General features: G+C 36.2%; 1 protein-coding gene across 33 annotated transcripts in view; it reads right to left on the bottom strand.

The window, feature by feature from the left end:
* Positions 1 to 24425, bottom strand: part of adgrb1a (adhesion G protein-coupled receptor B1a) — a 158947-nt gene that overhangs the window by 61514 nt on the left and 73008 nt on the right. For 6 of the 33 annotated variants that reach the window (XR_015511892.1, XR_015511893.1, XM_087287626.1 and 3 more), the window contains exons 4-17: positions 21616 to 21690; positions 21094 to 21198; positions 18451 to 18618; positions 15575 to 15754; positions 14900 to 15229; positions 14467 to 14568; positions 13361 to 13467; positions 13078 to 13272; positions 11863 to 11931; positions 11341 to 11449; positions 7736 to 7879; positions 4196 to 4271; positions 2163 to 2265; positions 106 to 149 (exon numbers count right to left, since the gene is read on the bottom strand). Coding sequence is in view for 27 of the 33 variants with exons in the window: in XM_087287626.1 (XP_087143752.1) it covers positions 106 to 149; positions 2163 to 2265; positions 4196 to 4271; positions 7736 to 7879; positions 11341 to 11449; positions 11863 to 11931; positions 13078 to 13272; positions 13361 to 13467; positions 14467 to 14568; positions 14900 to 15229; positions 15575 to 15754; positions 18451 to 18618; positions 21094 to 21198; positions 21616 to 21690 (1807 nt within the window). In the remaining 6 variants the exon portion in view is untranslated. The remainder of the gene's footprint in view (positions 1 to 105; positions 150 to 2162; positions 2266 to 4195; positions 4272 to 7735; positions 7880 to 11340; positions 11450 to 11862; positions 11932 to 13077; positions 13273 to 13360; positions 13468 to 14466; positions 14569 to 14899; positions 15230 to 15574; positions 15755 to 18450; positions 18619 to 21093; positions 21199 to 21615; positions 21691 to 24425) is intronic. The other 27 variants (XR_015511894.1, XM_087287630.1, XM_087287635.1 and 24 more) reach the window with 10 other exon arrangements.

Here is a 24425-nt window from a genome sequence, read left to right as displayed (position 1 = left end):
AACCCTTTATCAACACACGCTCGCAAAATACACCCTACTGCGAGAATGAAGATTCTGAGCACGCCGCAAAAAAAAGCAGATTTAAATCAATAAACGCCTTCTCACCTGTCGTTCTCATCCCAGGAAATGCAGGTTTGGTTTGTGGTTCCCTGTTGAGAGAAAAAAAAGGGTGAGGGGAAGAAAATGATGTCACCTTGTGATTTCGTTTTGGGAATATGTATGGGTTATTATTCAGTTAGGGACACTTTTCAACTACAGGAATTTTAGAATATGAAATTTTTTCAAACTGATTTTTGAAAAATTTCCTGATCATAAGAATCAGCCTTGACATGAACCTGTTGTTTTTGATGATTTTTGTGATGGCAACAGGGTAATTTTTGATAATTAAAACTCTCTCTATTCACCTTATCCTTAATGTAAGTGGGTGCAGCCATTTGAATCTTTTTGGCCCGAGACTTCCGATCTCATTCACTTACATTCATTTTTAGACGTTAAAAACAGCTCGTTATGCTGCTTGATATTGCAAACTGATATTTTCTTGTTATAATAATCTACTTTGTCTGAATAAGGTTAATAAAAACTCTATTCAAGCACAAACACATAGTGTTTTCATTTAATTTTCTCACAAAAAGAGCCTTGGATTAGTTCATTAAAGTAATAGTTCATCCAAAAATGAAACTTTACTCACTATTTACTCACCCTCGCGTGTTTCCAAACATTTATGAGTTTCTTTCTTTTGTTGAACACATAGAAGTTTTTTTTTAAAAGCTGAAAACTTGACTTCCATAGTAGAACAACACTTATTATGGAAGTCAATGGTTACAGGTTTCCAGAATTCTTCAAAATATCTTTTCTGTTAATCAGAAGAAAGAAAGACAAACAGGTTTGGAACAAGTGAAGGGAGAACAAATGAGGACATAATCTTCATTTTTGGGTGAACTATCCTTTTACCTTTGAACAAACCTTTATTGTGAAAACAGCTTGGTGGGATGTTAATGACAGAGATATATATTAAAAATAAACTGTTACACAATTGTATTCATAAATACAAATTTAATATAAAAGTATTACAAGTATAATCAATCAATCAATCAATCAATCAATCAATCAATCAATCAATCAATCAATCCAAAACATAAAAAGTTAATAAATAAATACATATAAAGAGATAAAAATGAAACTGGTAAATGCTAAATGGCTAAAAACTCAGTAAAATATACAAATGTTTATTTTTTAACTTAAAACTTGAATCAGTGTTTTTAATTTAAGACTTTTTAATGATCCTATAGACAGAAAAACAGTCCCTAAATAAAGAATTTGCCAACAAAGTTTCAATCATTAACATTAGATAACTGCATTAATTAACATTAGATTAGATTAGATTCAACCTTATTTTCATTACACATGTACATTTCATTGCTTCTACAAGGCAATGAAATGCAGTTTAGGTTTAACCAGAAGTGCAATAGCAGCAAGCGTAAGATTAAAGAGTGCAATTATAGAAAACTTATGCTAATATTTACAGATGGATGTACTATGAACATTAAATACAGGTTGTATTAACTATGAAAAGAGATTTAAATTAGATGAATATATTCACAGGTTGCTATTAATAATCAGAGGTATGCAGATAGATATAAACATAATTACAAACATATATGTACAGTGGGTATGTACAATTCAAGATGAATTAGTGCAACATAGTGTGATGAATATGTGCAATTTTAATTGTGCAAATAATAAATAAACACAAATAAATGAATAAAAACACAAATCCTTTGATGAAATATTAAAGCAAAGTTCACCAAAAACTGAAAGTGCACCATCATTATCACTAACCTGCTTTGATTTTTGTCTGTTTTCTGAACACAAAAGAAGTTGTTTTGAAAAATGTTGTAAACCTCTGACCATCAACTTCTATACTACTTGTTTTTCATTTTATAGTCAATGGTCACCGATTACTAACATTTTTCAAAATAACTTTAATAGCAAAAGGAACTCGTAAAGGTTTAGAGGCAGAGTAAATAGTGAGTAAATGTATGCTTATGCTTTAATCTGTCAGAGAGTGTCAGTTTTCCAGTCTTTGAATGATACTAAAAAATGAGACTGTAAACATGTCTTGTTTGGTGCAGCATATGGGTTTAAAGGGCAGGCTGACTTACATTGTAAAGGTGTGAGAACTCAATCTCTAGTGGACTCGAGAGAGAGCTGGGAGTGGGCTTGATTGTCACAGAGATCACCTTGGAGTTCAGCACTGTGCTATTTCTGTGAAAAATACAACAAAAAAAAGAGGAAAAAAAAACATCAGGAGAACACGCAGAGTGGAGGTCAAGACCTTCAGAGAAGCCAACATTTTCAGCATGTCACAAATATTGTATGAGACTGTGCTGCCATAAATGTACATGTCATTGGCTAATACAGTATATGCACATTTATTTATCCACTAATACATGTTACTTGAAAAAAATAACAAAAAGTGTCACTAGGTATCAGTTTCAAAAGCAATATATAATTCAGGAAATGAGTAAAAAATAAACGGTTGAAGTCTGCTTAGACTAAGAAAAAAATAAAACTAAATAACAATGAAAAAAAATAGCAGCGTTTTTGCACCTAAAGACATTACATTATTTTCAGACATTTTTCAGCAATTCAGAAAGGCTGAGTAAAAGACAAAGTGTATTTTTTATATTTTTGTGCTGCTTATGTTATTTTATTGCTATATGCGAGACAACTTTATAGTTGAAAAAATGCAGTTTTGTTGTTTGCCGACTGTCATGTTGTTTGAAAGCAGGGTTGCCACATCCCAGTAAAAAATCCAGCAGAGAGCCCTTACATTGCTTTATACTCTGTCCTCAATATTCATTTATTTAGCCAATTGCATGATAACCTTTTAAATTTAAGCTATAACCATGAATATCACTCTCATAATGTGATCAAATCAATATTCATGATGTTAATGTTTATAATATATTTAGAATTAAATGCCTTAGTTTTATTTACAGTAGCTGCTTAGAAATTTGTCAGATTAAAACGCCATAGCAATATACAATTAATCCACAATGTTAAACACCATTAAAAGAAATTCATTCATTCATTCATTCATTCATTCATTCATTCATTTTCTTTTCAGCTTAGTCCCTTTATTAATCAGGATTCGCCACAGCAGAATGAACCACCAAGTTATCCAGCATATGTTTTACGCAGCAGATGCCCTTCCAGCTGCAATCTAACACTGGGAAGCACCCATACACACTCTTTCACACACATACACTACGGCCAATTTGTAAATTGTAGACACCCCCTTAAACGAAGTAATTTACCCCAAAAAAAAAAAAAACTAAGTCATCGCTTATTTACTCCCTCCAACCAGTTCACAGTTTACAGACAATACCTTCCATAGTATTTGAATACGAATACTATGTAAGTCAGTGTTTGGAAACTGGTAACCATTGACAAATACGATGGAAGTCGATGTTTGGAAACTGGTAACCATTGACAAATACGATGGAAGTCGATGTTTGGAAACTGGTAACCATTGACGTATACTTTGGAAGTTAGTGTTTGGAAACTGGTAACTACTGACTTTCATAGTATTTATCAACATTTTTGTTAGTGGTTACCAGTTTCCAAACATCTACTTTTGATAGTATTTATTAATGGTTACCAGTTTCCAACATTCTTCGAAATCTTTGTGTTTAACAGAAGAAGAAAAAAAACAAGTCGAGGATGAGTCTAGATGATACTGTAAGTGACTTCCTCACCCACTTATTCAGCTGTACTTGGGTTGCCAGGTATTAATCCCAATTTCTGGATCAATACATCAGAGCTATTAGTGTAGTTACATGCATTCACTTTCATTAGTTTATAAAAAACATTTTGAGTTCTCCAAAGAACTTTTCAGTGAACAACTGTCATAAGAACTTTTTTGTTCATTCAGTATGCTAAAGACAATTTTTAACAATAATTTCATGCAACCATGAATGCAAATCTTTCATTTATGCTGAAATAATGCTAAAAATGTACAGCTAAAGCATATATGCACTCTAGGGCAAATAAACGCTATCAAAAGACAAATAGTCTTACATTGTGTGCTATCTGTTTTATCTAAAATAAAATATAAAACCAAGAACACAGCAACAGAGATTTAATAGAAATTTAACCTTTCAACTGGATGAAGAAAAAAGCAAAGTCTCACCTCTGCAGAGAGAGAATACTGCCTAAGTTTCTGTACAGGACGATCCCAGTCACAAAAGCTGAAGCGTCATCTTCTTCTGTAACACAAACACATACACATTTACCAGAGATATCACCCCCATTCCTGTGAAGCAGTCATAAAGCAAAAGGATGGAGAAAAGAAGAGCTGTAAAGAAAAAGGTCACGAAGACATACAGCATAGTCTTTATTTAGAGCAGTGTAATATAACTGTAGGTGAGACTGCGGAATCCTGTCACTTCCTTTTTCACCCTGTAGCTGCTCAGAATATGAATCAGGAACATGACTAATCATTTAACATATGCTTACACATACCTTCATCAAACACATATATAGGCCAAGTGTAGACATATGTCAAATGAAAGCCAATACAACACTTATATTTAATATACACTATGTGTGTGTGTGTGTGTGTGTGTGTGTGTGTGTGTGTGTGTGTGTGTGTGTATGTGTGTGTATATTCATATACACACACTATCTGTATTTGTAGAGATGTAACGATTCACTTCACCTTACAACATGAGGAATACAAGGTATACACAAGCTCTGACCACCACACACTAGTCTTAAAGTTACACTGCTGCAGCCCATGCCAAACATGTGTCAGACTAGAGAGAAAGAGAGAGAACAGGCTGAGGCCACTGCTCCAGGCCTGCAGCTGAGCTCCCACGGGCAAGAACACAGACTCATGATTGAATGTAATGGAGATTTTGCTTGCCCAACCCTCCTTCCCTTTTACTAATATGCCATAGCCACAATAAAGGGAACAGATGAGACCCAAGGGGGCATTTTTGTGCAACATGGGGTTCTAGAGAAATGCACAAGACACTAGAAACATGCACTGCAGAATGCTAAAAGTAAAAAATAGAAAGGAAAAACAAATCTAAAAGATTGTTTTATTATTACTTTTGTTCATCTAAAATAAATGTAAGCTTTATTATGAAACCATTTTTACTTGTTATGCTATTACATTTCACTCCTGTTTACAAATAAACAGTAATATGTTGACATAAACTAACAAAAAAATTATGTATAAAGGCTGAAATTGTTTTTGCTTATGAAAAAAGTAATAATAATTATTATTATTATTATTATTGCTCTATAAAAAAATTAACAATAACAGTAAATAAATAGTACTTTATTAGTAAACTAATAATTTAAAAAATCAAATATTTTTCTTTTCACTTAAGTGTCTATTTTGGCTTCAATACATTTAAAGTCTGTGTGAAATCAAAAATTCCAATGTTATTTTTACTAGTGCACATTGTTACTCTCAATATAAACAATTAATCCGTGCAAGTTATGTCCATGCTATAAGTTATTTCATGCTATAAGTTATTTTTTTAATGTTTGTTTTCAAAGTCTGACCATTTGCTCCTGTGTTTGGAGTGGTGGGTTTTCTCTTTTGCTGTCATTTGAAAGCTTTAGTTTGCTAATAGGGAATGGTGCAAAAAGAAAAAAGAAAGAAAAAAATACCCTGGCCCTACTAAATATTCTGTTTCAGTTGAAAATACATCAACATATAAAAAAAAAAGAAAAAAAATCTTAGCAACTTCTGGTTCATATGGACTTGACTAGCATTTTAGTGTGAGCTAGTTAGTTAGTTAGTTAGTTAGTTAGTTAGTTAGTTAGTTAGTTAGTTAGTTAGTTAGTTAGTTAGTTAGTTAGTTAGTTAGTTAGTTAGTTAGTTAGTTAGTTAGTTAGTTAGTTAGTTAGTTGGTTAGTTAGTTAGTGAGCAATCTCTAAGTTTTCTTGATATTAGCAAGAAAGACTATAGAATACACAAGACATGTCACTTGTATCTTTTTGAATGGGGAAAAGTGTAATGGTCAATGTGGTGACTAAAGCCCTGCTTACTAGTTCAGGAGCCAATCATCTATTGCTATATGGCAAATAACGCCTGCTTTCTAGTACAGGAGCCAATCAATGATTGCTATAGACTGATGAGTCTCCGGGGGAGTTTTAGAAAATTTGATGTTTCCCCATTCAGACAGAATTCCCGAGCATACTGACCCAGAGGTGTTTCAAAGATGGCCACCAAGTGAATTGACTTGCCTTAAAGGGACTTTGATATTAGTCTGAGTGTGAAAACTGGTTTTAAACAACTAAACCAGCAGATGTACAGGACAGTACATGAGTCTTTGGTTTAGCTGTTAAATGAGAGCATTTGCCTGCATGCTTGAGTTTGTCAAAGCCCTCTCTCATTTACCTCTTTCTAATACATCTTTAATATGAAAGCTCATCTCAGCATGTTCAGCAGTTGATGACTTGTCAATCCACTGCTGCTGGCATGGCAACAGATCTCCCAATGGGAGGAGGAATTAAACCTAATTGCGTCTGATTGGCTCCTGCCGACTCCTGATTAAGTAGCAACTCCTCTATTAGCATAGTCACGGGGGAAGGAGCTTTTTTAATGGCCTGTAACGGTGGGCATGGCAAGCACTAAACAGCCTGCTTCAATTCAGCGCAGGACATCGTAAACATCATAAAACTTACAAAATTAACAATAAATATTACTTGGCTTGTACAATGAATTTTGTGCTATTTGTCAAGGAAAGATGCCAGAGGAAAGGGAGAGAAATAAAGGGAAATCAGGAAATAAAATGCAATGCAGTTTGGAAATAGTAAGAATGTTAGAAAATAATAATGATAAAAATTTTCAAGTATAATTGCATAAGTGATTCAGAAAGGACTGCCAAATGTTTCACCATAATATCTGAAGAAATGATAATCTCAATATGTCAGTTGGTGTAACTCAATATAAATATAATGCAGCACTTTAAAAATAAAGTCATTCATTGGTAGTTCTCGTTAAATCACAGTTCATTAACTTATAGTATTAACATGCACAACTTTAGATTTTAATGATGCATTAGTAAATGTTTAACTATGATAAATAAATTAATTTTAGTTTATTCTTAATTCAGGTTAGTAAATACATTCAGCAACCTTAACTAATGCAACCTTACTGTAAATTCTGACCAAGATGGACTAAATTGTTAAAATTTGTGAAATCTAATTTTTTAACTATTTTGATTAAAAAAGAAATTTGTAAAACAAAACAAAACAAAGCAAAGTGAAACAAAACAAAAAGTGAAACAAAAAGTGAAACAAAACTAAACAAAACAAAGCAAAACAAAACAAAGTAAAACAAAACAAAACACAAAACAAAGCTTAGCAAAACAAAACAAAGCAAAACTAAACAAAGCTAAGCAAAACAAAACAAAAAGTGAAACAAAAAACAAACCAAAACAAAACAAAGTGAAACGAAACAAAGCAAAATAAAACAACACAAAACAAAGCAAAGTAAAACGAAACAGCTAAGCGAAACAAAACAAAAAACAAAACAAAAGAAAATAAAGCGAAACAAAGCAAAACACAAAAGCGAAACAAAAGCTTAGTCTAACTTACTGCATTTGAACGCCAAAGCTGAATGCATTTGAATTATGTGTAGTAACAACTAGGCTTCTGTGCTTTCAAGCATATGTGTGTGAAGTTGTTTCTGACTGTGTGTGTTTCCTACCCGGTTTTCCAGTGAGCAGGATGTTTTTGGCCACTCTGACTTTGTCCTCAGAGCTGCGAGCCCAGTCCACCATCCCCCTCCAGCCCTTCATAGGGAAAGTGATATCTGCATTTCCAGCCACGGGCCGCTTGTGAATGCTCAACACTGGAAGAAGAATCCGGGAACAGTAAGACCCACAGCAGCACCAATATCCTGATTCACTGAACAGCGATCACATCTCAATGCTGTCAGACAAACTCCTGCTGCCAGCCAGATTCTCTGTAGCACTTCGCAACACCACATTTCAATCACAGAAGAAATTTACAATCCTAGTAAAAGACCTGGGCTTATTTATTTAGAAAACTTGATGCTAGAATCTGTGTAAATCTTTCAGAAAGCCATTTGTGCTTAAGTTACTGCATTCAGCGTAATGGGACAATTTACATTCAGTATGAATGGGTTTAAGCAGAAGATTCTGCATTTATTTTCTGATGTGTCAACAAACCAAGTAATTTTAAAGGTCCTATGGAATAAAAAAAAAAACTTTTTTTAGATGTAAGTATCAGTATTGTTCATTTATAGGATACCCATAAGCAGGGGCGGACTTTGTAATTTGGGGGTCCTAAGCCATTCCATGTATGCGGCCCTAGCACTTAAACTCAAAACAGTCTCTTTCTTTATAGACATTTTTTTGTAAATAAACTGCATGTTAAAAAATATATTTTAAATTAAACCTTTATCTTTTTAATGTAAAATTAAATGCAATATTTTTACAAATACAAAACAAGGTCACAAACTAACTAGTACAGTTAATTGGCCATATTTCTGAGAGGATTTTATTATTTACATGTGCAGAATGAAACGACCATTCCATGGGGTCCATGGTTTTGAAAAAGAAGTAACAACATTAATATAACAACCTTAGATGATAACAGATTTTACAACATATGATAGAACATTTATAAAAGATCTATATAATTAATAAAGGCTTCTTGGCATTGCTCGGGGCCCCCTAATTCCTTGAGGCCCTAAGCAAATGCTTACCTTGCTTATTGGTTATGTCCGGCCCTGCCTATAAGCTAGTGCACACTATAAAAACTCAATAAAATACTCAATAAAACTGATATAACCATGTAAATTTTGTAGTTTGTCACTTCCGCCTAAATGGATGAACGGATTAATTCACATCACCTCAAACTTCAGTTTCTCATCAAATAATAACCAATCAAATGATCTTTAGAATCTTACATGCTCCGCCCCCTTCAAGATGTTTTACATTTAATGCACAAAACAAAATAATGCAATAAAACAAAATACTATTGGCTGTTTTTTGTGAAAAAAAAGCGGAGGGGGGAGCTACACTACGTCCCACCCTCTGTTCAACATCACATAAAAATGCACATTAAACACTTCACTCTACATCAATTTGTTGTGGCTTAAAACTTTCAGAGAGAAAAAGCTACACACTTCAGCCTACACACTTTCTTATTTAATGTATTTTTTTGTATGCTGTCTTGATGCTATTGTATATTGTTGTGTTCAACATTCTGTGTATTGTGAAATGGCCTTTCTGTACTCTTTCTCTTTCTATATATATATATATATATATATATATATATATATATATATATATATATATATATATATATATATATATATATATATATATATATATATATATATATATATATATACACACACACACACACACACACACACACATATATTATATATATATATATATATATATATATATATATATATATATATATATATATATATATATACATACAATTTTATTATTATTATTTTGAAAAAAGAGAATAAGCCCAAACATTAAACCTATAATTAATCATTTTAGTGCTAAATGAGATATAGTTTGATATATATATGCGTGGTGTTACGTACGCATCTATTATATCCGTGTCTTAAAGCTTTGTGTGGGACTGATGGGTCATTGCTGTAGGACAGGTGTTGGCAATATGGGAGAATCAGAGCGCAGTGATTCAGAGGTAAACAGAACCTGATGCCACCCCTCACGCGCCCTTTTAAACTCTGCCAGCTGCGGCCCACAACGTATGACCATGGCGGTTCATCTTCTCGCTGAGTTTGTGAACCTGAATGCTGAGTAAAACCAGTCTTTGCTGGAGGGATGTGCGTGCTTTTGTGAGTGATTCCAAAGCTTTAGAAATGCCCACATGTTTGGAAGTCTTTGTGAGCTGTATGTTAGGGACAGACTCATTCACAGCTCTGAATTTCTAATAAGAATTCTTGTGTATTACCATTTGTGGATCAATGTAATAGAGACGCATGATTCAGACTGTTAACTAATTAAAATGGGTAAATTATTTTAGATTTGCCCTGAGACAGATGTTAATAAAGGAACATTTTTTGGAAATGGCCTTATTTTACAAAGTCGCATACAGTTCAAAAGTTTACCATTTTTTTAAACTATTCAGCTAATACATGGGTTTGGCAGGAGCATTTTAGCTTAGATCAGCATAAATCATTGAATCAAGTTAGATTATTAGCATCTCACTCAAAAAATCTACTTCTTGTACTTTCCTATTTAAAGCAGGCACAAATATATTTTGCAGTGCCTGAAAATGTCCTCTAAATAACAGCACTATCATTGCACTTGGTACGCCAGCAACATCCCTTGATTATTACAGTGGAAGAGTAGTTCCTAGCCATACTCATTAATTTTCCATCAGCTTAGTCCCTTTATTCACAAGGGGTCGCCACATAAGAATGAACCACCAACTTATCCAGCATATGTTTTACAGAGCCCTTCAAGCTGCAATCCAGCACTGGGAATCACCCATACACTATTAAATGCACACACATACACTACGGCCAATTTAGTTTATTAAATTTACATATATCGCATGTCTTTAAACTGTGGGGGGAACCGAAGCACCAGAAGGAAACTCATGTGAACATGGGGAGAACATGCAAACTGCACACAGAAATGCCAATTTACCCAGCCAGGACTCAAACCAGCGACCTTCTGGCTGTTTAGCGATAGTGCTAACTACTGAGCCCCTTCCTAGCCACATCAACCTAGGAAATTGCAACTTTTAATTTTTCGTCTAGTAAACAATGTAATTAGAGAAGAGTCAAGCTTTAAATAAAAAAAATACTGATAATAATTTACAGATGCTAATGATCTGATCCAATAGCCAATGATTATGCCAAGCTAAGCTAAAAGACCTGGAGATTGGCTGAATTGATTAAAAAAATGGTTAAACTCAACTAAATTACCCTAGGTTACTTGTGAAATGAGCCTTTTTAATTTAAATGTGAAGTGTTCCTTTAATCCTTCATCATTATAAAAACCACAATTGCAAAAATGACTAAGAGTCATTTATGAAACTACAAAAAAACGTATTATCTATAAAGATCTGCATGTAAAATAACACCCTGAATCGTTACAAATGGGCTTTCAAGACCTTTTCACAGAAAAGGCCACTATGCATCAGATGGTTAATTACTTTTTATTGTAATTTGTTTCATGCAAATCTCCAGTTCTTTCTTGGGTTTGTAGCTTCCTGCCCATATATCCATCTATTAAAGTAGCTCCTTATGACATCATTTCAGAAATATAAATGTCAGAGGAAACTGACCTAGATTATCCGTGACCTCATAAGTATCCTGGAAGTCCTTCATGCGAAGGCTGATGACGTCCACAAAGTCCTCTACTAGACGAAAAAGCTCCTTAACATTGGGTCCCAGCTGGAAGAAGAACAGAGCTTAACGTTATTTACCATAAGTGCATTTTAAATATTTTTGTAAGAAAAATATTTAAAATTACAATGATAATCGTTTGATTTTGCTGCTGCAAAAGCTTAATGATATCCTTGCTTCAGAATGTAAACTGAAGCTTGCGTTAAGGCATAAATCGTAAACTAACTAATGATCTAACTAAACAGCGGGAGACAAACAGCTGAAAGAAAGATGTGCAGTGGAGAGAAGAGAATTAGCCAATTAATCACTTTTAAAACCAGCTGAAACTTGCATAATTACTAAGTGAAAGAGAGTGAAAGGATGTCAACATTATAAAGAGAGAATGGGTGAATGATGAATGTGTGAGTGGATGAATGAAAGAGTGAACAGGAGAGACAGAGAGATACTGAGGGCTTACTCACCAGTTGTGCTTCCTCCCACCTGTCCCTGTTTTCCTCCATCAGTAAGTTACTCACAGACTGCACAAAATTCTGTGAACAAAATAACATTCAGAAGCAGTAAGAACCAATTATTTTAATTATTTTTTTAAAGGTGCCATAGAGTGCTTATTCATTATGTTACAGTGTTCTCTGATATAGGTATGTGGGTTAGGTGAGTGCAGAAATTTTCCAGAAATGGTTTTATATAAAACCATTTTTATACAAAAAATCACCCCAGAAAATAAAGCTTGGTTTTGACCATATTTTGGAACAGTTGTGAATATGATTAATGTAGAGGTTTATTTTAGCTAGAAGGAGTGAGTGAAATTAAAGTTTCCTGTTGTGGATCACATATAGCCTACACACACACACACACACACACACACACACACACACAAAATTAAGTCTGCAAAATTGATGAAAACAGTGTATATGTGTTGAATTTAATTTGTTTGTTTAAATTTAGCCCAAATGAATTGTTTACAAGCACTTAACTTAAAAAAAAAGGTAAATCCAGATTTTTTTTCAGTGTGTTTAAATCATAATTATTTTTTAGTCAAGGGTTGTATTTTGTAGTTTAACATATGAAAACAGAGGCATGAACCTCCACATAAATAGAGGAGTTTTTGAAGTTTATTCGCATCTCCTCACTCCAGAAAACATACTGTTAGCGCTGAGTGATATGACATGCATAAACATGCGTTAAACACTTCTTTTCAGCAGTCTACATGTGTTTGCTGCCTCAATACACACATAGTACAATTGTACACATTGTACAATAAACATGTTAAACTAACAAATGACACAGTTAAAGAGACATCATAGCTTTTCTGACATTATAGCCCTTCTGGCATAAGATTGTAAACTTATTATCCAGGATAAATGTACATATTTAGAATATAAAAAAATGTATCAATCATCTTTCCCAAAAGTGGTTTTCTGGTAAGCCGTGATGAGATTTTATATGTATATATGTGTGTGTGTGTGTGTGTGTGTGTGTGTGGATCAGTGTCAGTGTGAGTTCCAATTGGCCTGTTTTTAACAAGATTTTGCACTCAGAAAAATACATGATAACAAGGAAATTAAGTTTGAGGCTCACAGTATGCCAGTTACATGTACTAAACTTTTATTATGCCAAACTAAATCCAGCTATTCATTCTATAGCACCTTTCCATAAGCACATAATACCACACTAACCCTCATGTCTGCATTACTGGGGCTGTAGTAGGATCTCCTAAATATCTCTGTCATGTTTTTTAGCACATCTATGATAGCCAAAAGATCTCCGCTGTAGCTCGTTCCATCACTTGACGTCACCCTCAGCTTTGTCATCACTTCAGAAACACCATCCCCCACAAGCCCTCGCTGCGCCTTGGACAGGTGATCTCTGGTCTGGAATAATAATAATTAAAAAAAAATCAGATTTGCAGACACAATTTTAGTTAATACCTAGTTGGGGGCTCGTTTAGAGGTCACCTACCAGTGTTTGGATACTTCTGTAATCATTTGAGACGCACTTCATATATGTTGGGTTCTCCCAGTATGCTATACCCTCATTGTCTAATGAACATCGCCGTAGAATTAATCCTGCATCACAGATGTAAGACATGATTACCAAATCTATTATGAGGATTGGTCAAACACTGTAATAATAGATAGATAGATAGATAGATAGATAGATAGATAGATAGATAGATAGATAGATAGATAGATAGATAGATAGATAGATAGATAGATAGATAGATAGATAGATAGATAGATAGATAGATAGATAGATAGATAGATAGATAGATAGATAGATAGATAGATAGATAGATAGATAGATTACAGCAAGCATTATTATGTTAAAACACATATAAAAATAGACGTCTTGGCTAAAACAAGGCTATTCACACCAAACTTAGAAGTGAGTGCTCAGGAGTAGTTTAAAAAAATGCTTGAATCACTTGACATCTTAAAAACATGACGCTTATTTGCGAGGAGCTGCAAAAAAAAAAAGTGAGATGGGAGTGTAATGGTCACGTATGTCCATCAGGTATGTAAACAAAAAAATATATAAGTATAGGGCATATTTTGAATGGAAAAATGCATTCTGTGTGCATTCTGTGTGAATGTCCCAACGATTTTTTTTAAAAAAAGACAAATAAACAGGTTATGCATGTGATGTCTGTCTAATATGACCATTTGATGACTAGATTATTTTTGGAATATTGTTAGATCAGATTTTCAATCACAGCCAAAATTTAGCCTGGTTTAGGCCAAGATGTCTAATTTTACGTCTATTAAACATAAATTTACTTTTTTGTGGAGAAATTGTGGAGAAAGAAGATAGACATTAGATAGTCAGACACATAGATAATTAGACAGAAAGCCCAACTGAACAACATATAATAAAATAAATGAACAGAGACATAGACAAAATTATAGATTGATTCAAACACTGTATGCTGTGTTGTTGGTTTCCTTCTTAAATCCAAGCTTCTGGAGCTGTCCATGGTCCTGAAATCGTCTGAATACAGCTTTGAGGGTGATGACTGCTTAGAAAGTCATTCCAATTTGTTTGTGTTTGCATGAGTCAGGTCTTACCTACAGCATTTGGTGGGCAGCGGACAGCCGCTGTGTCCCCTGCAGGTGTTTTCTTCCACACTACATTAGAGAAATTCTCCTCATCACAGATTTCATGTGGCTCTGCATAAAACCAAAGATTTCAGAAAGCACAAACATACAAAAAACTCAGCCATAGTAAGAATACGTTTGGTCACACTTTATTTTAATTGTTCATTTGTTGAATTTAAGTTAAATTGCATCTACATGCCAACTGATTCTCATTACATTATAAGTAGATTGTTAGGTTGGGGTTAGGGTTAAGTTGACATGTACTTGCAAAGTTTCTTAGTCAGTTAAATGTCTGTTGAAGGAGCAGTATCAACAGATTTTAAGCAAGTCAACTAATACTCAAATGAACCATCAAAATAAAGTGTTACCATAAGTTTAGACTACAGCAACATGGTTGTCTTACCTGGGCATCGCTTCTCATTGCAACGTCTAACTTCTTCTCGGTCCCCCGGGCATGCCTCTCCCCCAAAAAAGGGACCATAACACAGCCTCTGTCTCTGCTGACTTCCTCCACCACAGGTTTTGGTGCAACCAGACCAAGTGCTCCAAAGTTGCCATTGGCCATCCACAGGACATTCTCTAAGGAAGCAATCCCGTGTCTCGTGCCACTCGCCTTGACACTCTAAGCCCCCATACGAGGGCCCGTTACACTCCCGAATTCGCTGCATTGTTCCATTCGAACAAGTTGAAGAACAGGAACTCCAACCAGACCACTCGTTCCACACGCCATCCACTACAGAGAAAAAGACTCAGAATAAGAGACTGAAAAATATTCTGAATGAGGATAGAAAATACAAAGTGCCATTAGGAAGACAAAAGTGAGGCTTGCGTGATAAGGGCACATTACTGAAAGATATATTGCGGGGGGAATGGAAGACGAGCTTTGGGTTGCTAAACTTTAGTCCAATCCATAGTGATTTAAAGCCTCAATTAATCACCATCATTTGCTGGGAACTTCACAATGGTTTCTTTCAATCTCCTGCTCCTACAGTGCCTCACATTAGGCTTTAATTGTGCTGCTTGATGGAAGTCATTAAATCTGTATGAGGCAGTCTGTATTTAAAGACCCGAAGATCACCTGGGCATACAGCGATGTTGCAGAATTTAGTCTGTTTCTCTGGACCATCACAGGGGTTTCCTCCGAACTGGGGTGGCTTGCAGGAGCGGTTGCGTTCCCTGTAGCCACGGCCGCATGTTGATGAACACAAGCTCCATGGTGTCCACTCGCCCCACGCCCCATGTTCTGTAATCAGAGCGGCTAGGGCATGATTTATAGAGAGAAAAACGCATTTCGACAAACACACACATGCACTGGAGAAAAACTAAAGAGAAGTTCACACTGACAACAGTCTGAAGGGAATTGAATTCATACATTTCCAATGGGAGTTGGCAATTTCACGAAGATATGAGTGACTGGGATGAGATAAGGTTGAGAAAAATTTAATGAGAAGCGACGTAATGGGATGTCTACCAATAGGAGCGAAGACATTGAGTATTATGCATTGATTATTGTTCATCTTGTTCAGGATATGATGTATTGCGGCAATTATTGCTTTATTTTTAGCAGCAAGAAAACCGATTCCCTGTCTAAGTAGAAGGAAGTCTTATACCTGAAATAAATCGCTTTTGTTTGTGATCAGAAACTCAAAAAAGTTATAACCCTTTTAAGTATCCCACCAATATTGTTATGACAGGAACACATACTAGCAAAGCAACATAGGCTCAGTCTAAAAAATGTAGCCCCTTATATATTTCTGGAGACTGTGAATTATATAGCCAGTGCTACATATGGCTGCATTTCATCTTTAAAACAAACTCTACAGGGCGGTATGACACCGTTCTTTTTCTCGCTTACCAGCTTGCCAGTTTATCCAGTCTGCTCGACATGTGTGTTGGCGGACTTAAGACTGTGCAGCGCTGACCGCGACCACAGGTTCGAATCTGGAGAAAAACAATTCCAGAACGCAAACAACAAAAAAAAAGCTAAAAAATAAAACAAGTAACTAACAGGGTGAGAATGTTATAAAATTGTAACACTATTTGTTGGGTTTAGGGAAGGGGGAGGGTGGGAGCATCGGCCCGATGGTCAGTCAGTAAATCTGTCAGTCAACAGTGGCCTCTGGTGAATTTACGTGAGAACAGCAGGCACGAGAGAAATTTGAGATCTGAAAAAGCATACACAGCAGCCTCTGGTGGATTTGAGAAAACAAAAACTGCGGAAAAAACGTAGCTCATAGGATGTATTTTGCTCTCTCCAAAATGTATATAAGGGTATGCAATCAAAATAAGCTTGGGTTGTAGCAAAGACTGTATAATGGCCAAGACAATTTGCTTATGCCATGTTTTGGAGAAATGGCAATCTGCAACATGGCGCCTCTACGAACAGAAGGGCTGCCATCCAAATAAATGACCCAGTTGGCAGCTGGTAAAGTCATTGAGTCACTGCTGCAACTGTTAGAAATTTGGGTTCTACAGAAACCTGAAATTTGTGCTCAGAATAGCACATGACTGAGCCAACCAGAAGTGAAAGAAAATAACATCTAGACAAATTTATCTGCTAATGTGAAACATGCTAGTTAAAGGTAAATTTGGCAAGAAGTTTTTGGGATTGTGGTACTGTATTTACACATTTGGTAAATATGCAACCCAGGCTCATTCTAATTACATGTCCCTGGAGAGAGCAAAATACGACCCAGGAGGTACGTTTTTTTCCAGTTTTTGTTTTCGCGAATACACCAGAGGCCGCTGTGTACCCTTTTTCAGATCTCAAATTTCTCTCGTGAGTGCTCCTGGTGTTCTCACATAAATCAGCCAGAGGCTGCTGTTGACTGACAGACTGACCAACTGACAGCTCCCCCACCCTCCTTTTCTAAACCCAACCAATAGTGTTGTAAACATATTGACCTACCCACCCACTATTCTAAATCCAATCGCAGTGTTTCAAAAACATTGTAAAACCCAACAGTCAACTTTATCAAATGAAATGAGTGTAGTCAACTCAAAATTTACTAAAATTTACTAAAAGTTTTGAACCCAGTGTTGAAATTAATGAGTTAATTAAATACCTCATTACTTCAACTTAAATGGAGTAAGTTCACAGTACTCATTTAGATTAGTTTCCTAACTCAAATGGTTTGTAGCAATAGGTTTCCTTAAACGGTTTGGGTTACCTAACTTATTAGGTTTAATAGTGAAGCAATCCCGAAAAAGAAAAGGCCTCGACTGATTTTTACCACATTTTCAGATTTTACCACATTCTCACACTGTTATTTGCTTGTTTATTTTATTTTTTAGCTTTTGTTTTTGTCTTACCTGCTTTCTGGAACTGTTCTTCACCAAACTTGAACCCCATTCTGGCTACATAATTTGCGATCTACTGAAACGTATATAGGGCTACGTTTTCAAAATAAGCCTAAATTGTAAATATGGCTGCCAAGTTATTATCACCAATCACCAATAAAAAAATAAAATAATATAAAAAAAGTTGTCAGTGTGAACACAGAATTGCAGAGAATAAAAACCACAAGTATACATGGAACTCTTAGTGTGCAAGGACTAAGTTCTGCATAATATGATTAGCACTTAATACATCATTGTGCTTTGCTAGACACATTTTTTAATCTGAAAAACATGTTTGTCTGGGCCCCCTGGGAAGCTGAAATAATGGAATGAATAGAGACTGAGAGTCCATCCTACATGCAGTGGGAACTATAGGGACTTAGCTGACAATGCTGCACTTAAACCCATTAACATCTTACCACGGCTCTCCAGCATCCAGGGTTGAGAAGGGGAGCAGCCGTACATGGAAGCGCAGGGAGAGTTAGCCTCAGGTGGGCAGCAACTGGAGAGTGAGTGGGCAAAGCTATCGGGCCTTAGTGGAGGTGGGGCGGGTAACAAAAGGTGGATAAGGAAGATGGTGGGGGTGAGGAGAGGCCTGAGGTGGGCTGTGCTTACCTGGACACACAGCAGTGTTATTGCAGGGTCTCTGTTCGCGCAGTGGCCCGCTGCACTGCGTGCTGTACGACACGGAGACGCAGAAGCGTGTGCGGCTCTGCCAGCCCTCACCACACGTGGCCGAACACACGCTCCACGCAGACCACTCCTCACCCGACGGAGAATCCACTGAGAGGGGTGTAGGGGAAGTGGGATGGGGTAGGGTGTGGAGGAAAGGGTAGGAAAAGGGCCAAAACTAATTAGCATGCAGGATTAGCCGCCTCATCGATCAGGGGAGGCTTAAATCATTTCTTCGCTGGTTCCATATCCTCAGCATTTCATCGTGGTAGACGTTCATGCTTTCAGTTCTGGGATATGCAAGTCAGTTACTACAGGAGGAATTCACAAGGCTGTCCAATTGATCAGACTTTATTATCTGAGCAACTTGGAAAGCCAAGGAATCATGTTGCAATTCCAAAGCAAGAGTAGCATATTAAATGTCCAATAGAAAGCATTTTAGTTCTAACAGTTCAATGGGTAATATGGGTTGTCCAATAGAGTGGAGGAACTATGACATCAATTTGCATGCAAAAACCTGGAGGCGAGTTAGCATTTTAGCAGTTCCAGGGTTCTCATCCCAAAGTCAATGGGTATTTTGAATGGGATTTCTGTTAAATCACTTAATTAAGGTTTGTGGCTAACACAAACTCAAGATACTTTCACATTTTACTCTGACATAAAACATATCAGTTACATCACACTCTTGATTTTTTAAAAATTGGTTTAGCTTTTTTTAAAAAGACAGTTGCTATCAAGTTGCTAAATGGGACTGCAGGCGGTGTCAGAAACATAATACGTCATTGAGCTGAACTGGTCAGGAACGCAGCCCGCTTGCTATGTGCATTTGGAGTATTAGTATTTGTGTAGTTTTAGTATTTTATAGTTTGTAGTATTTTTCTAATTGGAAATTCATATTGTTTGTAGATAATGCCTTAACTTGTAAAGACTGTCAAGACAGATTAATTTGTTGATCATTTAGTTTAATTGAACAATATTATGGAGATACTGCTTAGCAGTGCAGACTGTCTCTTTCCTGCTCCCGGTAATGCAAACTTGTGAATAAATGTATAAAAGTACATACATATTAACTGTCATTTTATTAAGATCAATAGATTTTTTGTCTGTTTTTTTCTTCATTTGAATACATTTAACTTTATGGGTTGCTTTTCGCTGTACTTAGTGACAAAAAAAGTTCCATCAAAGATATAAACTTGCCCCTTATGCCTCATTTCTGTCGTCTGTTACTAAGGTAAGCAGGCTGTATGCACGCGAGCGATACACTAATTTAAACATGTCTTATGATAATACTATCTAGGCACATTTATACATACAGTTTTAAAACTTTTACAACAACCGTGAAGCAAAACAAAATGTATTATCCACATAAAAACTATCCAAATGGCACGTACTGTAGGTCCATATACAGAAGTGTTTTTGCGTATTTATTTGTTTACAATATATAGCATGGATTATAAAATAATAAACCAGCAGAGTAAATCTTTGTCATGGACCATATTTCTAAAAATAAGCCTGAAAAGTTGTCTGTAGTAGGATGGTGCTGATGTCACAGGTGAGCGCCCTGAAAGGCACTGTAGTCCGTTTATAGCCTAATGTTAGCTTTTTAGTTCTTGCATTTGCATTTAACATATAAAAGCACTATAAGTTGTATTTCCTTGTAAGGATTATCCGATTTGGACTATGGGAAAATCCTATAGGGAGTTTATCATGTGAGCCTACAAGGTGACATCATAGTTCCTCCACTCTATAGGAGTAGGTAGGCTATTATTACCACTCAGTGTAACTAAATTGAAAATTAAGAATGCCCAATAGAACAATACTGAATGTCAAAATGAAAATTGATAAGGAGGTAAATATTCAACCTCATCCTGGAGGAACATTATACTCATTTGTGTTTACATATCAAAACCCTGCACATGCATACTAAACAATAGGAGCAGTGCACCATATTCTGTGCCCAGATTAATTATAGATTTGCTTCTAAAAGCAGACAAAAAATTTACAAAGCCATCCACAGAAGCTTCTGTATTTATGGAGTCATTCATTTTTGATTCACAGCATACGACACACTGGAATAAAATACAGGAAAATGACATTTATTTTGAAGTGATAGACTCTTATTGGTGGTAAAAATGAAAGACAAATCCATGCAGCACTCACAAAGAAAATTCTAAACACCAGGGATTACGGAATATTAGAAGGCCAAAAATGTCTTTAACGATAAAGCATGCAGATCAAACACCACCACCCCCAAGCAAGGTATGCCTTGTTCATATTGTTTCATAATAATACAGGGTTTCAAAACACTTTCTTGAGCTTCCTTGTAAGCAATGGTGTCCATGATTCATGGATATCTGGATGTTCCTCCATGAACCATGCCATAATACACGTGGTAAAGACAAACAAAACATAAATCAAGCTGACAGGACCATAAAAAACCAAACCAACAAAAAAATAAGGCTATGGCCACATACGCATCCAGTCTACTCCCCTGTATATGTGCACTAGTGAGTGAAACGCTTGCAAGTGTGTATTGTGTGTGTGACCCCAAGCTGCAGAGGAGGCTGATGCCACCTGTTTTCTTACCTGTTTGGGAAGACTGCTGTCCGCTGCGGGTCTTATCAGAGTCCTCTCGTTTACGGCTGTCCACCGAGCGCAGGGATTGGCTACGAGAGCCAAGCCGGCCTTTGCCTGCAGGATGGGGTGGGGTTAGCAACTACACTCGACTTCTGATAGGGTCAGTGCTGTGCCACCTGAACATTTAGACCAGCATCAGCCATGCTTGGGATTTTGTGTGAAGTTTAAGGTTACATAGCGGTCAACCTGTGTTTAGTTCGATATACTCTCCATGCGAAACTCTGAGTTGGCGTGACCTCTTGTGCATAGAACACCGAAAAAGTGTGCATGATGAAGTGAGCAGTGGATGGTGGATGACAGAAAAATAAGCAGACCATGCGGAACGGAGACACAGACAATCGAGGTGAAGACATCTGCAGCTGATGGCCTTGACCATGGAGTGGGTTATTTACTCATGGCCCCCATCCAAACTGAGTGAAGATCTACTCACTACGGTCACATTCACGCGGACTCGGTCAATGACGCTCTTACCAAGCATGGCCTCTTGCATTCCTTTGTATTTCACTGGACTTAAACCCTGGCCTTTTGAGGAATACTGCCTGTAGCCTATGGGTCCAATGAAAAGCACACACAAATGCTTATTCTGTCATTGCTCTATCAATTTGATGAATTTATATAATTTAAAAAAAAGCAAATGCCAGTTCTGATGTAATAATGGTAGAATAGTTAAATGACTTTGTCTAAAGAAAAGAAAATACATTCAATTTTGAAGAGGTAAAAAAAAAATTATGATATATGTATGAACGTTTGTATAAAATTAATAAATGCCAGGATATTCACAATAGGGATATGTATATAGTTTTGCTTATTTCATTATTAGGTATGAGAAGGTAAAATATACAAAGTTCAAGGCAAAATTGTTAGCCCTCCTGTGAAATTAAAATTCCTTTCCAAATGTTCCCAAGTGCTGTTTAATTGAGAAGATGTTTTAACACATTAATTAATTCCTTCATTCATTCATTCATTCATTCATTTTCTTTTCAGCTTAGTCCCTTTATTATTCTGGGATGGCCACAGTGAAATGAACCGCCAACTTATCCAGAATATGTTTTACGCAGCAGATGCCCTTCCAGCTGCAACCCATCACTGGGAAACACCCATACACTCTCATTCACACACATACACTACAAACAAATTTGCTTACCCAATTCACCTATGGCGCATGTGGGGGAAACCGGAGCACCCGAAGGAAACCAACACGAACACAGGGAATGTGCAAACACCGTAATGCCAACTGACCTAGCCAAGGCTCGAACTAGTGACCCCCTTGCTGTGAGGCGACAGCACTACCCACTGCACCACTTTAACACATTTGTAAACAGAATAGTTTCAATAACTCATTTCCTATAACTCTTTTCTTTTGTCTTTGTCCTGATTACAGTACATAATATTTTACCTGTAATTTTGGATGATACTGGCATTCATCTTAAAGTGCTATTTAAAGGCTTAACTAGGGAAGTTAGGTTAATTAGGTAAGTCATTGGACAGTAGTGGTTTCCTCTAAAGCCAATCGAAAAAAAATAATAAAATAAAATAAGGGGGCTAATAATATTGACCACAATTTGTTTTGTAAAAAAAATAATAAAACCACTTTTTCCCCATCAACCTAAAAAAAAGACTTTCTCCAGAACAATATACATATTGTATACATATTTATATAACAGTTCTGTCTGCTTCTCGAAACTGATTGTCTGATAATCCATGCAATATTCTGCAATAACAGCACTTATACAGCCTCTTCACTCTTGTGTTTTACTCCGTCCACAGAGTGACAGCAGATCAATAAACTCTCTACAGTTTGACAAATATTGTAACTGTTGGGCAACATAATGTACTTTTGAGGCTTTTTAGGTGAGAATCAAGTTGTTTAAATTTCAACTCAGCAATTTATTTATAAGGATAGTGCTTATTTTAAATATCTATAATTTTGGAGATCGGCAGCCATAAGCCTGACATACTGAACAGAGCAAAGATGCTTACGGCACAAGATGGCGACAGATTATAAGTCCTTAGGGGACTTGTCTTTTTGTATTTTAAACTACAGCTGATCAAATCATTATAAATCAGGTAAGTGACATTCTAAGTCAATCTCTCTTTTGTTTATGTTATAGTGCTGTATTTACACAAAACTGTTAGTGTTTGCTTTGCTATGGATTTTCAGGGATTATTAATGTGATCTCCCGATTGTAACAGAAAAATACTGGGAGATATCTCTGTAGACTGATGGCATTTCAAGCCGTTCAGCCTTATAATCTTAAAGTGTTTTGTCATCACTTTAGATATTACATTAGAGAATCATTTAAATACTAGCTCTAAAGTGAAGCTGGTGAAGTAGCAACGATTTCTGCTGTTTTGACCAGCTGTAGAAGTGAATGAATGGCTGAAGAAAGTAGTTCCTCTAACAAAAAGATTTGAGACTATGTTTGGTTTTCTTTTTTATTTACTTGATTATGCTGTCGAAATGTTGTATAAACACAATATCACACTCGTAGCAGTGCGATTTGGCTGTATATCATGACTGGTGGGACACTAAGGCACTAACGCCAACCCAGGCTTGGGGCGACTGGGCGACCGGCAAATCGACCGAGCCACCCTCCTCCTTCCCTAAAACCACCCAATTTTACAGATTGACCCGCCCACCTGCTTACTTCCCTAAATCCAACCGACCGGTTTACAAAAGCCGGTCAGAAAAAGAAAAGCCCTCGTCTGATTTTTACAACGTCTTCAAATTTTACCACATTCTCACCCTGTGATTCACTTCATTTTATTTTTTAGATTCTGGAACCTCTCTTTCCTGGACTCAAACCCAGTTGTCGTCATCGTGGTCAACTCCTCTCTGTGCCTCAAGTCCGCCAACATACACGACGAGCTAACTGAACAAACTGGTTGTGCTGGTAAAGCCCTCCACATGAAGGTAAGCCGTCAGCCGCTAAGCGCCAAAAGTAATGGTGTCATACCACCCCGTAGCATTTGCTTAAAAATTTGCTCCGGCTACATAATTTGCGGTCTCCAGAAACGTCCGCGGGACTTGGTTTTCAGAATGAGCCTGTGTTGACTAATGCACACATCCCACCAGTGCCGATATACAGCCATATCGCACTGCTACTCATGTGATATTGCTCATATAAATATGTATAATAGAAAATACTTATAAAGGCCCTTGTCCTGTTAAACATCACTTAGGAAATATTTGAGAAAAGAATAAAAATTTCACTGGAGGGCTTATTGAGGAAGTTAAGATCTTGAATATCATGCAGGCATTTTTAATTACTCTCAGATCA

Source organism: Danio rerio, chromosome 16 (assembly GCF_052040795.2).
Source record: "Danio rerio strain M-AB ecotype USA chromosome 16, GRCz13ab, whole genome shotgun sequence".
Lineage (NCBI taxonomy): Eukaryota > Metazoa > Chordata > Actinopteri > Cypriniformes > Danionidae > Danio > Danio rerio.
This window is presented reverse-complemented; position numbering and strand designations above follow the sequence as displayed.